Genomic DNA, 15,922 nt, shown 5'->3' on the forward strand with positions numbered 1-15,922 from the left:
TCCCTGCACCACTGGCCATCACCTCCCACCACACTTGGAGTAAGGCCCTCAGGGTCTATCTTTTAAAAAAACAGCAAACCTTATTAAAGTCATGATTGGTTTTATTTTTTTAAAGTGATCTCTTCTTTTGATTTTTCTAGTGTGAAGATGGAATCAATGGCACTGGGCTGTGCATGTGTAATAATGGATTTAAAGGAACGGTTTGTCAATATTGTTATGACCTGAATCGATACGGAGCCAACTGTGATAAAAGTAAGTATAACCCAGGCTATTGCTCATCTTCTCTTGTGTGGATGCATAATACATTTAGAAAAATATAGATTGGATTCAAGTGGTTGAATGATGACAAATAAATCAGAACTAAAGAATCTGAATTGTTTGAAAAGGCAGATGAATTAAACAAGTGCTGAAAGGATTTAAAAAGCTCCCCAGAAGAGTTTTTAGCAAGCAAACTTTTATGTGAAAAAACATCTGTTTGTTCTGTCTGATCATAAAGTTATATTTTCCAAAAAGTAAAAAGAAAGAAGTCAGAATTTCATTTAGAAGTGTCTTCGGCCTACAGATCTGTTCTAAATCACTACACTTAACAATAAATCTTGGACTTTTAATACATTTATAGTGATATATGAGTGACCTGTATATGTAATTCATTTACAGGGTAATGAAATGATGTGTTAAAAAATAGCAGGTCCACTGTCAAGGGGCATTTTGTTCGTAAATAACCATAAATGGTGCAAATAGGTGGAAGGGGCTTTGTTAAAAAATGGTTGGTAAATTTCGTTTTGAAAATGGCTGCCATCAAGGTGAACAATTAAATAAGGCAGTGCCACTTGTGTAGGGGCTATTATGTGGCTGTGCTTCCATTTCCAGGAGGAATGGTTAAATCTGCGAAACCTGGGAATATCACCGGAGAGGTTGATGCAGCGTGGAATATCAAATTCCCCACTCTTCGGCACAGACCAACTACCTTATCATCAAGTTCACTCAAATACATTCATTGGTGGGGCCCATAACACCAATACTTACACTCTGTTGATCTGTTTTCAGAGGGAAATAAGTTTCCAAATGCTGACATGAAAGGAATATCTATACCCTTTTTCCCTAGATACATTGACTATAACCCTAAGATATTCGTCTCATAAGGGGATGGATCATTTAGTTGTAATCTTTGGTTTAATGATTTACACTTTACATACTAAAATAAACACTCTTCTTTAAATAATCAACACAACACATCTGTCAATTAATGAAATATTCTTTATCTAAGAAATATTGCAAAACCGTTAAAATCACCATCAGCATAGCAGCACATCATATTTACCTAATCTGGCTAAAGGTCGTCCTCTAAGTCAGTCAGGTCAAGGAATTAATCTTTAATCAGCAAAGTTAGGCCGCAATTCAGTCCCTTAAAGATTCAGGATAACAGCTGTCCAGCAGTGTCACCGTCTTCTCCCTCAGCATAACATCGGAAAATCGAGTTCGTCAGAGAAGAGCAAGCTTTTTTAGTACAATTTCCTACCTACTTTTATAATGAAAATTATGCCAAGATCGGGGTTTAGAAAGTCCGGATTGGTCGACTTGGGGTCACGAGGAAAGGTTCTAAGGGTGTCAAACTAATGAACTCATCAATCTAGCAGATTCCGGTTTTTAAAATTGTCCTTTGTCCTTTCTCCTGGCAAAGTTCCCGGAGAGATCTTGAAGGGTACATGTTCTCCCGGGGTCAGGTCAAGGCTACTGCTGCTGGCGGTGACGCATGCGCACTTCACCCAGAACCTCAAGTTGTCAGGGCAGTCACGTTCAATGTCTCGTTCAGCCATTTTGTCTAGGCCAGAATGGGCAACTTAAGCAAAAGAAACACAAAAACGTAATTAAAACATAGAAATGGCTAATAAAATGTTATTCCCTCGCTAATACCCATATGTGTGTGTATTTATCTAGCGAAGGCAACACTCAAGCGATTTATACTCACTTAATAAAGCACAAATCACAAACATCACCAAAGCAACGTATATCATGCAATATTCTAATTTCTCTACTATTGGTATGCGTACATAATTTAGTTTACGTATAAATTAAGCCATACAAATGCAAATCCCACGTGTAATTCATTTATTAATAAGGTTGGTTAGTTCTTCTCACTGCAAACAATTAATACGAATATAATTATTTGATTATTCTAATTAGTATAAACATGCAAATGGGGAGGGTATACAAAATTTTACATTACCCGCTCCAGCAAGGTCACCTAAAAATCACCTCTTTGTCCCTGATTTCATCCAATATAAGGAATGCTGTTATTAATGCGTGGGTTATAAGAAGTTGTGTGCAGATCAACATCTTAAACACTCCCACCTTTTTTAGACTTGCAGTTTTGCAATACCTCTCTGTTTTGTATTTCTTTCGAAATGCTTGTTTCTGCTGATTACTGTTGTACTGTTTAATTACTTTAAATTTATTTTTCTAGTTTGTTCTCGTAGATCTTTGAATGTATGTAAAACACATTTGTTGGTGATGTGCATACTTTGCTCTATTTGCTATGCGCTTGATGTGCATTAAAGCTCTTATTAGTGCACTCTCTGTGCTCTACAAATATGACAACCTAAAAAATACAACCAAATAGGCAGTGGATGACTTTGGGAACATTGTAACACGTCAAGCTTACAAACTACTGAACATTTATTTCTTAAAAGATTATTGTCTGTCTCCCCCAGCTTTCCAATTATCATTTGTCATAAGGAATTGGGGTTAATCTCTTTAATAGATCAAATTCAAATTGCCTCAATCATGTTATGGCACTCGATTTGGACAAATGAAGAACCTGCCCTTAATCGAGTAATAATACAGGATTGCCTAAACTGCGATCATGATAACAAAATACCATGGCTTAGCTACGTTAAGAGTCAGTTGGCACTCACTAGGAGGCAGGATTGTTTCACCTACCCACAACTTATTACCTCTGTTACGAAGCCCCAATTGAAAAGGGAATTTTTAAATATCCTAGTGGAGCATAGAGAACATTTGGAACTCAGTAAAAAACGTGTAGCCGACTATTTTCTCTTGGTTGCCACCGAAAGAATTGAGCCATATCTTCTGTTCCCTTTTAGCCATTTAAAAAAAATTCTCTCTATTTAGATCCGGCATTGCTCATCTACTAGTGTCGTACTCCAGTAAAACAAATCACGACGCTTGTCTGGACCTCTGCCCATGCGACTGTAATTCAACCCAGAATATGCTGCATTTCTGTTTTTTAATGCCAGCTATACGATAAATCATGCAGGGAGTTTATTCTACCAGTTTTGCGGGTGTTGAACATTAGGAAATGCAGGTCTGTTTATTTTACCTCCAGCTCCTTGAATCAGAATATATATGTGATATGATATACAGATTTATTTCTGTTGCAATGCGATTAAGGAGGCTAGTAGGAAAATGATTGTTTTTAACATTTTGTACTGTATTGGATGTTTTAATATTGTTTAAACAGATTATTTTTACCCTTAGAGGATTTAAACGTTTTGGGAATTACAAAGAGGAACTGCGCACTTTAAAAATTGTCTGTTTTAAAGGATAGTACATTTCAAATGACTTGATTTGGACGGTCATGTGGTGTTCTATGAATTTTTGTTTTAAACATACTGAGTTCTCTTTTAAGAATGTTACATTTTGTTGTATTTTTGTGTGTGACTTTTATGGTTTGCTAAACTGAAAAAAGTTTGACGATTGATTGATTGACTTTGGTGTGCTCATGAACCTGGTAAAATGTACGGATTAATCAGCATTAACGTACAAAATGGAAGCACGTCCTTGTGTAGTTGCTTACAAAATGTTAACAGTAAATGGGTGTTCCTAAATTGAGCAAGAAGGGTATTCCAAGGGTGAGAGACACTTGGGAGAACGATATTTTGCCCTTCTTGGCCTTTAGGTACACCCAGGAACCTTAATCAACATTTCAGACCCATAATGAAGCAGGCATCGACGAACACCGTGTGAACCTGTGTCTCTGAGGAAGGATGGGAATGTTGACAGCATTCTTTCTGCACCACACAGAGAGCCTCAAGCTTAATTCACAAAGACTGATAATCAACTAAGACATCTGGGGATGGCAATGATGTGTTTTGTCTCATTCCAAAAGTCATTGAGAGTGATGCAGCCATTAAGTTAAATTCTTGGAGATGCCAAATGAAAAGTATTTCCTTTGTCGAGTCCTCAACTATAACTATAGAAACTCTATTGAGGATTGTTAAGAACAGGAGGATCTTGCCCACGGAGCACAATAAGAAAAACTTGACTTTGCTATGTGAAACCAATGACAGTGTATTGTCAATCATGGATCACATTTATCTAAGGTCAGATGTCCACCAAAAATCTCTGTAAAAACTCAAAAGTACTAAAGAGGATTCCCCACTCACTTTCAGGACATTACACGTTCAATCTTTGCCAGGTTGCATCCACTGGATAGGGGCCTGTAGGAAGAAGCACAGTGAGTGAGCAGAAAAACCCAAGCATTGTTGTCAATATGCAGAAATATTTTGATATAATCAGCAGAGAAATCCATACAATGGAAACAATTAGTTAACAACTAAAGGGAAACATTGAAAAGACAAGCAAAAAGCATGTACTGCATGAGGAAGAAGACAGGGATACACCTCAATTTCCAAACGTCAGGAATGAATTAATCCATTTTAGGACTGAGCCATGCTTCCTTAAAAATCGTGATGTTTCAGGAGCAGCTCACAACTGATGGTGTTGAACACCACTGTTGGATCTGTCAAGTTTGCTTCTGAGGGCTATGATTGCATTCAGGATCTCAAACCTCCATCGACCTCTCTCACAATGGCAAGATGCATATGCGCAACAATCCGAGATACTGATTGGAAAGATGAGAGAAAGGGGATAGAAAGACACACACTGGTGCTAATCATTTGCAGGGTTAGCCCCAACATTTTTCTTCTTCCTCCTATTTTTCCTGAACTGTTTTTGTTGGCTTTAGGACTCTGGGCACAAATCTTCCCTTTCCTTACATGTAAGGCACTCCTAAGGTAGGCCCAAGTTACCCACATGGGCAGGGTGCAGTATAAGTAAAAGGTAGGTGTAGTAAGGTGACTTTTCCTTTTATGTCTGTGCTCCCTCTTTCCCCTTGCTGTTCAGCCTGAGTATGTGTGGAATGTTGATGAGGTCATGGAATGTTGGGTGTCAGTTGGTGTCAGCAGGCTGAGCAGCTAGGAGGCTGCTCCTGGTGGGGTGTACACATTGGCCTACTTATCATCCTGGCTACATTTTAAAACTTCAGTAACTTCAATCTGAATAAAGTTACTTCTTGGAACCACAACCTGGTCTTCTGTGGACTTCTACTTACAACATTTGGCGACGATCTGGTCGTGGTTGGCGCCGTACTTTGGATTATTGCCTGTCAAGATGTCATAATAGATCCAGGTTGAGCTATCTGTTTGCTACAAACTTGTTCTAAAGTCGTATCTTCCTACCTGTATGTTAGATGTTTGTCATTTTGGTCTTGTTTGGTTTAGATTAAGATACCTTATTTTTCTAACCTGGTGTGATGTCCATTTGTGGTGTTCTCACTGTATTACTGTGCGTTTTGAATACAAATACTTTACACATTGACTTTGGGATGAGCCTGTTTGCTCATGCCAAGCTACCAAGGGGGTGAGCAGGGGTTATCTAAAGTGTGTATCCCCTTACCCTGAATAGAAGCAAGTGTCCCTACTTGGACAAAGGTACCTATCTCTGCCAATTAGAGACCCCCAATTCTAACACACGATATGTGGGAAATGTAGTCTGTCCTGTCTCCTCACTTAAATATTCAGTGACCCCAATCATGTCTTTCAGCATGTCATGCCCCCTCCCCATGCTGTCGTCCTGACTTTCTTTTTTTTTAAAAAGTTTTATTTAAATTTGAAAAAGCAAACATTACAAAGATTGCGGCTGTGCGTTCAACAGATAGTAAGTAAGGAGCAACACTGTGACATTTCCGGTTCTTAGATAAACAATACCACATCAACAATGCATCAGACATCAGGACCCCATTTACCAATCCATCATCAACATCTGCCCGACCTGAAACAGGGGGATCTCTGACCAAGGATCCATCCCTAGGGTTCCAAGGCAACCCCCTTCCCCTGATCATAACTCGGTCATGGGAAAAAGGCATGCAGTCAACATCACCTGACCCCAGGCACCGAATACCCCTGTGTCCTAACCATCACATGACCCCTCCATCTGCGTAACATTGGATCGTCCTGACTTTCTCATGCATTCTTGACAAGATCTAATAAATGTCAGGTGTGGTATTTTGTTTATGGTGGGGCGTCGGGGGGACAAGCAGGTTGAGGTTGGCAAATTTGACTTCTCAAAAAACAGCTTTACTATCACTTGTTTTAACAATTTTGAACCTACCTCAGATTCAAAGAAGAGGTTAGTGATGGCCCCAAAACTACCCATTAACTGGCCTGAAAAATATGTCAAAAGCATATTAGGTCTAGCCTGGGAGGAGTCAGAACATTTTGCATATATATGTATGGTCCAAGACCTCACCTCTTCAACTTGGAAAACTGGACAGTTTGAGTTGTACTTATTTTGTGCAGAAAGCAAAAGGGGGGATTTCTTAAGTTTAAATGTTGATGATTGAATTTCTTATTTGGTGAACTATCAATGGGGATATTGTGGCATGCAGTTACAATCATGTCTTGAAGGCATGATCTGAAGTGTCACACTTGGTCTACAAGGGAGTGATATTTTATAAATCATTCGATTTTGTTACACAGCTCAGTACAGATTTTTTCAGTTGTTAGGGCTGTTGTAGTTCTGAGTGTAAAGTGTAAGGCTCTTGGAACCATTCATTATAGTGTAAGCAAAAGCATTTGATAAAATGTTTTGCAATCTACTGTGATTCAGAAATATTAATCGAAAAGTATTGAGAATACGAAGCCAGTTGTTTTTACACAATCATCCAAAAATATTTGTGGGCATCTCTGTCATGAAGCTGTTGTTTGATATAGAGTCTTTGGCTGCTGCTTTTTCAAGTGGCCCAGGATTTCACCATCTTAGGCTGCCGGAGATATGTGTGACCCCTTAGTACACTTGTTGCTGCCGATACTAGGTAGCGCCTAAGCAGAAGGTGATTCCCAGAAAAGGATCCAAATGGAGGGAAAAAGCCCAAAAACCTCTGAGAGAACATGGAAGTCCTGGACTGGAATGCTAACCAATGCTGACCAGGAGTCGAGGTCGGAGATACAGCTGGAGAAGTAGAGATACTTCCAGAAAAAATCCAAGGTGGGGCCAGAAGAGGACTGGAGGATCAGGATAGCCAGAAGGAAGATGGACAGTAGGAGATCTGGCAAAACCCCAGGAGAGAACTTTCATTCAAGGAGGAGCGCTGAAACAAAATGACAGGTCTACACAAAGCATTGCGACACAAGGAATTAATTCAATTTCTCTCCTCATATTGGCCAAAGAAACAGGAAAAACCTAAGAGTTCATGTTGGTTTGGGAAAAATATTATACACTTTAATACTGTGACAACCATCTTGAATTGGGTAAAATGTTATTCCTCAGAAATCCTTGAAAGGGTTTCTGGGAGAGAGAAGGACTGGAAAAATATAGGTACCAATCGCATCTCCTGATATAGACCCCCGGGGAAGGAACAGTGGTGTAGGCAACAACATTGGAGGGCCGGACGCCTGAAGGTAAGTTTAGATTGTGCATATGATGGCCTGCCTGTACTCTCATAGACCTCCCAGCTCTACGGGAACCGTGTGTCCTTCCCGCCCAGCATAGCCTTGGGTGAAGGCATCGGGCGGGATGCTCGCAACAGTGCAACACTCTGCAGCATTGGCCAACTTCTACATAAGCAAATATAGAAACAGAATTTATGAACTAACCAACTATTTTGACATGTTCGAAACAAAGTGAAAATGATGACTGCGCCAGTGTTTCCCATCCAGATCCTTAGCCTTCATCACCGGTTTCACCAGCCCCTGAGTTAAGCTACGTCCATCATATAATTAAATATATTTGTGTAAACACTTTTGGTCAAAAAAACTAGGTATAGGATAAGATTGCAGAGGAGAGATGGAAATGGCAGGGTGTAGGAATATAAGTTGGGAAAGGTTGACCTAACTGCAGCACTGGTTGATGGAGAGAGAGAGATGAAGGAAGGTTGGAAAATTACATTAGAAATAGCAGAGGGTGTATTTACTGATGAGACATGGCAGGAATGCATATCACTAGGTTGCCGCGAATGCTAGGAGACCTGTGCACTGGGAATGGGGGACTGTCAGAACAGAGGGGGGAATGGATAATTGGCATGGGACAATTGGTAATTTCTTAAGATGGGTTTAGTAGCCAGGTGGTTACCTGGTGAGTGCAGTGGAGGAGGGAGTTTGTGACTCTCTTAGCTTGTGGTTTGTTAGTGGGAGGTAACCATGCCGCATGCTGTATCTCTAATAGAAAAAAGGAATGTAGCACAATGGTTGTGTTGCAGGCATGCACAAAATTATTTAGATTGTTCCAGAAATCAGGTAGCTCATTTCAGCAAGGTCTTTTTTAAGAAGAAGGACCCATAGCTCTGTTCTTAAGTGGAGGATGGATGGAGCTTGGTAGATCTGGACTGGGATGACATTTCAGATCCCTATTGCGTAGCAGAAGAAGGAACCTGGAGTCTGATATCAACCCATTTATTGGATTCCATCCTGGCAATAATAATTGCGCAGAACCCAAGAAGACATTTGTTTATGAAAATAATGACGATAAAACTATCGATCTGCAACAGTGTTGACTCCAAAATATTGACTTGCACAATATTGATATTGTCAAGGTAAACATTCATAGTGATATAGACTTACAAAACAAGCTCCACGTCCACTTACCTTTGATAATATTGTGGAGGTTGATATCATGGAGTTGATATTGTTGCAGGTCGATATTTTAAAGTCAATATTTTGTACCGCACCAGGAAGACTTGATCTTGGTCAACGGGGTATGTTCAAGTGACACAGATGCAGACTCCAATCAGATATGAAATGAAAAGAAATAAATTGTGGTTTTGACCAGGAATGAGCAATAAATGTGACTTCATTGAAATATATGTGAATTTGATGGAATATTGAACCAGTGGATAGGAGTAATTAAATGTACCCTATTAGGAATCTTTAGGATATTTGTTCCTCCGCATCACTTTTTGTTTTGTGTGTATATTTACAGCTCAGAGAGGGGAGGATGATTTGGGCTAACCCCTTGTAGATTTGGTGTGATCAAGTGACACAGATGAGCACCATAAAAATGATGCAGCATGACTTAAAAGTGATGTGGACGAGCAGGGTGAGCCAATGGAAAACCTTGAGAGTTTAATTATATGGTCAAGTCATTTGATTTCTATTGGGGGTTTAACAAACTTGACTACTTCATTATCTCCCTATTATCTGACAAATCCCACAGTAGGCCAGTGTGGATTAGTATGCAGTTCGGATCCTACAAAGTTATCTCGAGGTGAACTATATTTTGAACACATTTCCTTCGGTTAGCAGTGTGTAAAAAAGAAGAAATCTGAAAGCTGTGTAAAGACAGTTCTGGTTGGCGCTTACGTAGCTATTACAAGAATGATACTGATGGAATCACACTGGAAAGCTCAATCTGCACGTATGTATGTAAATGGTATTGCTATAACTAGGACATCAAAAAGCAGTGGAGCACTGTACATGGTCAAAGGCAATCGCTATGATTCTCCTTGGACTGTTTTTTTTCGGACAAGTGTTAACCCTTTCGCCAGCAAGAATTAGTGTAGCTGTTATATTTAGACATTTGTAGAGCGCCGCTTATCACCCCTGAGGGTATCCAGGCACTGGGGGGTGGGAGAATTCTGCTGCTGGGCTGAGTTAGTGAAGAGCCAGGTCTTTCTTGAACTCTTGTATGGTGGGGGAGGTTCTGAGGTGGAGGCTGTTCCAGGATTTGGCTGCCAGGTGTGAGAAGGCGCGGCTGCCGCTTCTGCTTTTGTGAATGTGGGGGAAGTGGGCCAGGAAGAGGGAAGAGAAGCAAAGGATGCAGGTAGCTTGGTGGAAGCAGTGCTTAATTTAATCCGGTGGTTTACGGTGCTCGGCACCAGCACTTACGCTTCAACACTGGTGCTTATAGCGTGATCTCGACCCAAAGGTATTGCAGCGCTTTTCATGAGCACCAGTTAAGGACACATTTGTTTTTTCTAGGCAAGGGGAAATCAAGTGATTTGCCCTGAATCACAGGATTTTGAGTTCACGCCGAGACTCGAAACTGGCTCCCCCTGTTCCAAAGTCGACAGGTCTGACCATTACGCCACATCCTATCCCCACTTGTGTGTTTCATGGTTAGTAATTACTTCTGTTATAGGCAGTGCTAATAGGAGTAATGGGCTGGTGCAGGCTGCCTTGTGACGAGAGACCTCGCACTTATTTTTTCACATATTACCCACTAGGTGGAAGTTTACCCTGTGGTTGAGGTAGGCTGGACCCTTGTTGTGAAGGGCTTTGTAGGCATGGGTGAGTAGTTTGAACTGGCATTGTTTGTTGATGGGGAGCCAGTGTAGGGTTTTTCGGTGAGGAGAGATGTGGGTGCACTTCGGGAGGTCTACGATGAGCCTGGCTGCTGCATTCTGGATTTTCTGGATGGTTATACATATTGACATCGGGCTCACACCACTCTGTGAGGTCTTGACTTTGTCCCGGCTCTTCATTTGGGTAATTGTGTATTTTGTATAACTCTCCTTCTCCCTCTCTGTAGAATGTTCCTGTTTACACGGGAGGTGCGACAACAGAGTGCAGAGCGATGGAAGGTGCATGAGCGGGACATGCCGCCCCGGATATTCTGGGAGAAACTGTGACACACAGACCGTACCATGTGGACCCCAGATCACCTTTTGTCATGCACATGCAACATGTGATTTCAGTAGTGGTGCTGCAAAGTAAGTACCTTCTTGCACTACCATACAGTTCATAGGGACTTTTATCCAGTTTTTTATAGCAAACATATGATTTACACCGCTACTAAATGCAGATTCACAAAAACAATATCCATCTTGCAATAAACACAAGCGTTCACAGGAAATAAATTCAACTTTGTTATTGGCCAAAAGTGTTGAACAATTCCTAATTTCCTAATAGGATGAATATAATAATAATATATGAACTATACACAGGCACGTTGCATCCCATGAAACACCATGCCACGCAGTGCATCACGTGTTCATAACATGTGTGTGCCTTCTGCTGTGTCAGCCACCACAGCGCATGCACCAATGCAGGCACCAAAGGACTCATGGACATCATATCATCGCAACTTAATTGTAATTGTTAAAGAGACACCATACAATTTTGCATACAGAATGAATCCTCCCTCCCCCCCCACCCTGTGTGCTTGCAAATGTTACCAATTCCCTCCTAATTTTAGCAGGCGTGTCTAACGTTGTTAATTTGCCTTGCTGTGCTTACTGCACAAACTGTAAAACAATTTTGTACATTCTGGTCTGACATTCAGAAGATATATACAGCATGTTTAGGCTTTGGGGGTTTTGTGCTTAACGCAGTGTAACAATATTAACACCGGCCCTTGCCACTGCTGAAACCAACAAATAAAACGCACCTGCATCATGCCCCAGTGCTGATTGTGAAGGGGAAGAGAGTCTAATGCCTACTAACATTCTTAACAGATTTTTAAAATTAATTTTCATCAATGTTTTTTTTATCGGTGATACACATCTGTATTTCTGCTGCCCCTGAGCGTTTGGCAGCCTGTCAGATTATCATACCCCCTCTGTGTGCTCGCTGTTGTCTTTTCTCTGGAGATGGCATGGGCCTCGCAAAATGCCAGACTGCAGCTCGTGCATAGCCCAGCATAGTCAGAGATCTTTGGTGATCTAAGCACTCCATGCTCCTCTCTTGTCATACTAAACACACTCCCATTTTTTCTCTTGTTGGGCCATCTCCCTCTCCTCTCTGCATTACCCTTATTATGCACACCCACAAACAATGGCACTCTTTATTCACACTACTATGTCACTCAAGTGAAGCCTAAACTCACCCAAACTCATCCTTGGTCAGGTACATCCCACCCGAGCAAATAATACATTTGTTGCCACCCCTTCTGTGCCCATTGTCTGTCCCCAGACAAAGTTTATTCTCTCTCAGCAACAACATTTAAAATTGTCTTATTTTTTATTGGTGCCATTCACCGAGTGCCTAGTGAATGTCATCTCGAAATTTGGTGGTGAATAGTCACAGCTACTAACTTTTAACATCTTAAAATTTTCATACAGACGTGTCTCAACTCTGAAAAAATATTAAGTAGATCTGAGCTGTCACCAAAAAGGTATTAATATATGTGTTAGATCTGTCAGCCTTAGGGTGGTCTTGCCCCTAGTCTTTTGCCTTCCTCTTCCACTTTTTGCTGATCTCGTGTTTGCTGGCCTTAGGGCTTTCCACACTTAACCACTGCTAACCAATGCTGAAGTGCTTGTGCTCACTCCTTAAAACATGGTACCATAGGTGTATCTTTTTTTTTTCAACAAATAAGTCTGGTGGTCTACATGGGGGAGATAAGACCAAATTACCAAATCACACAAAGAGTGCTACAAAGACCCTAGACGCAAAAAGCAAAGACCTTTGTGAACAAAAGGATTTCCATCAATTACCAATGTGGTCAGTGTCATCATTTGGATATCCTTCCTTCCCACCTCTACACCTCTAAATTGCAGACGAGAGTCATGTGGATCGGGTTTCGACCAGGTCACCAAGATCACAAAGGGAGGAATTAAAGAAGAGACCACTTTCTCGCATAGTATTAAACATCAACAGTGGATGATGGATTTTTTGAGTGATAGAATTTGTGTACAGTGCGTGTTGGTGAAGTTAAAAAGGAGTTAGAAGAGAAAAAACTTTTATTCCAGATATCTCTGCTAATCCTGATTAAAAATAGTGCAGAAACAGCTTTGAACACATAGGCTGCCTCACAATACAGTCAACATGCTTCAGCCTTATTGATTGTTAGTCGTAGGCTTTCTTCAGGACCTCAGACACAAACTGTGTTGCTACTGCATTAATAATAAGGTGAAAGTGAAAAAAATACTTTTTATAAAATTAGAATAGATACAACCTTATAGGTGATCGTTCCTCTGTACAAGCGGAGTGCTTTTGACACCTACGACAGAAAAAACATTGTACCTATGGTGAAACGGTAAATCAATTACAACCACTCCCAAGCAGTTTCTCATGATTGTAGTAAAACCTCTAGGTTTATACTTGGTCACATATATCTATAGGTTATATGTCTAATAGCAACATGTTTCATTAAACTAATGCACTCACCTGTCTTGTACGAGGAGAAAACCTCACCTCACCCGGTCACAAATCAGGTATTGGAGGCCCCGCCCTGGAAGGAGAGGGAAATTGCTTTTTAGGGGGAGGAAAGCAGAAAAAACCTTTTCAATTCTGTCCCTCAATTTTATTTCTGTCTTTTAGACTTAGTTCAATAGAAGTCAGTTTAAAAAAAAAAGCTGCACTAGCTATGAATAAGTAGAAATATGCTATCTTTTCTCCAACTAGCTAATAAGTGCAGAAAATAAATGTAAGAAAAGCAATGTTCTGTTTTGGTTGCTTTAAACAGCTGTTTCAATTACACTCCGGGATATGACCTGTCTTTCACCTCAGCTGCTGGCTCTGGCAGCAGGTATTGTGACGTCAGAACTCGACTGTAATAACTTATAAAAGTAGATGACTGATGTTTTTTTCAGTATAATCGGTGACTGGGTGCGTCACAAGTCACCGATAATAAACAAGCTAGAGACTGGCGTTTATACAAGGATTACAGAAACCCATGCATTATAAAATAAAGGCACACTACACAGTCTGATTGCTGTTGGAAACTGCCGCTCCCAAGAGGCTTTTTATTGATTACCTCACTTCATGTCAGGCTAGTTTAAACTCCCACAAAGGGGGGGGAAACTGCAGCCACCCTTAATATTCCTCATCTGTGATGTGCTCCGTTCAGTCGGGGAGCGCACCTCCGACGTAACAGGTGTCTTTGTTCAAGAGCAAGATGAATCGAACATTTCAAAGTTGCACAGTGAGAGGTAGGACAAACTAATAAAAATTCACATACATTAACTTTCCTTGTGTACTATTACCAAACTATCGAACTCTCGGATGCACACAACCAGGTGCTTGATTTAAAAACAATCCCTGCCATGCCACCATCACTGTGATGGCAGCAAATCCTAGTGGATCGCAATTTGAGACCTACCACATTAATATTTATGAGGAAGGTAGAATTTTGAACCACTAGGAATCGGTATTTTGAGAACTGTCTTAGTAGTAAATGGGTCACTTTCCAAAAACAAAATGAATTTGGTTAAAGTCATTGCACAATTTTCAACCACTTTCACCAAATCCATTCTCAGCACATCTGGCCCTATGACTGTGACCATGCTCTTTAAGGTTTAAGGTTCTCTCCATCCAGTAGAAGAACCGTAGAGTCTCACATGCATTAGCATGATGAGCCACATGTTTATTCTCTTTAATAGCGACTAATCCTTGAAGAGATATTGTCCACCTCATGAGTTAAGGATTTTCTTCCTTCTTTGGCATCAGCCACTACAGCAGCATTTGGACAGATTTGAAGGTGAAGTGAATGTCATGCAAATCGAGCCAAGAGTTTTTTGAATGTCAAACCTAAAGATTAAGAATTCTTCTTAAATGCAACCAACCCCTTTTCCCCATGAAGTGAGCTCATATCTTGATCCTACATATTGGCCCTCTCTTTTCTCAATGAGTTGAGGGAGCACTTCCCCAAGTGCATGTTTGCATGGACCTGTTGGAATGATTAATTCCTTACTGTAGTATTGGGCCTCCAGCACAGGGAATTCAGAAAATACCTCCTTCAGGACCTCAAGTTAATTCTTGTAATCAGGGGTGCAGTTGTTCTTTTTCATGGTTAATTCATGGTTAAATTAATTCAATTTCTGTTTACCTCACGCAAAAATTGTTGTGCTACCAATTAAGTCCTACAATGACCCTAAAATATTTCTTATTTTTGCGAGCTTTCCAGACTACTTTGGACCGGATATTTTATTGAAGAGGCTGTATCTTACACCTGCCATCTGAGTGAACCATATAAACAAAATAAATTAGCGTTATCTTTCCCTTAGTCACCTTGACAGCGATAGAGATCCTCTGGAGTACATAGTCAATTTCCTAGGGTAAACCAAGCGGTCCTTTGAAGTGACACAAAATATAGAATTGTAATTCACATAGGTGACCCTTAAGTCCTCCAGCCAAACATATTAACAAGGCTTTGGAACATGATTCAGGGTATTCTTCAGCCCAGAGGAATCTCTTCAAATTGAAAGCTGGCTTCAGGAGTGGAAAATGCTAATTTCGTGGTAGATCCAGGTATGACAAATAACCGGTATGCTAGAAGAATATCACACTTCCTTCTTGGGGCTCATGCATTCCACCAATCATGCCCTTCAAGGATTTAATACTTAATGTGTACAAAGAACTTCCAATTTATACAAATCCGTCTGACACTATCTTTATGTAAAGCAAAGTAAATTTGTTGCCCTCTTAGTACTGTTATGTAGTTCAACATGAATCTCACCTTATCCTGTTAATATGCAAAACGATGCCATCACTACTGCAGCTGAGGTGATATTCCTTAAATGAAGAGTCTTTCAAAACCTGGTGCCCTTGTCGTCAATCATCAGTTTGTAGCATATATCAGTGGTAGGCTTAAGATCCAAGATTTCTTTCAACACCATTCATTCCCACTATCAAACGTTGTCTTCATCATAAGTTTCAGAGAAGCCTTGTCATTCCTTCTGCCTTTCCAAATCCTTGGTAAGTAAGTCATCTTTGACAGAATACCATTATTCAGATACCAACCATAG

General features: G+C 40.5%; 1 protein-coding gene across 1 annotated transcript in view; it reads left to right on the forward strand.

Annotated features, from left to right (window-relative positions):
* LOC146855445 (stabilin-2-like) overlaps positions 1-15,922 on the forward strand; it is a 1,201,024-nt gene that overhangs the window by 357,745 nt on the left and 827,357 nt on the right. Inside the window, 2 exon segments of the mRNA XM_085653243.1 lie at positions 141-252; positions 10,765-10,945. Of these exon segments, the coding sequence (XP_085509369.1) occupies positions 141-252; positions 10,765-10,945 (293 nt within the window).

Source organism: Triturus cristatus, chromosome 4_1, assembly GCF_964204655.1.
Source record: "Triturus cristatus chromosome 4_1, aTriCri1.1, whole genome shotgun sequence".
Lineage (NCBI taxonomy): Eukaryota > Metazoa > Chordata > Amphibia > Caudata > Salamandridae > Triturus > Triturus cristatus.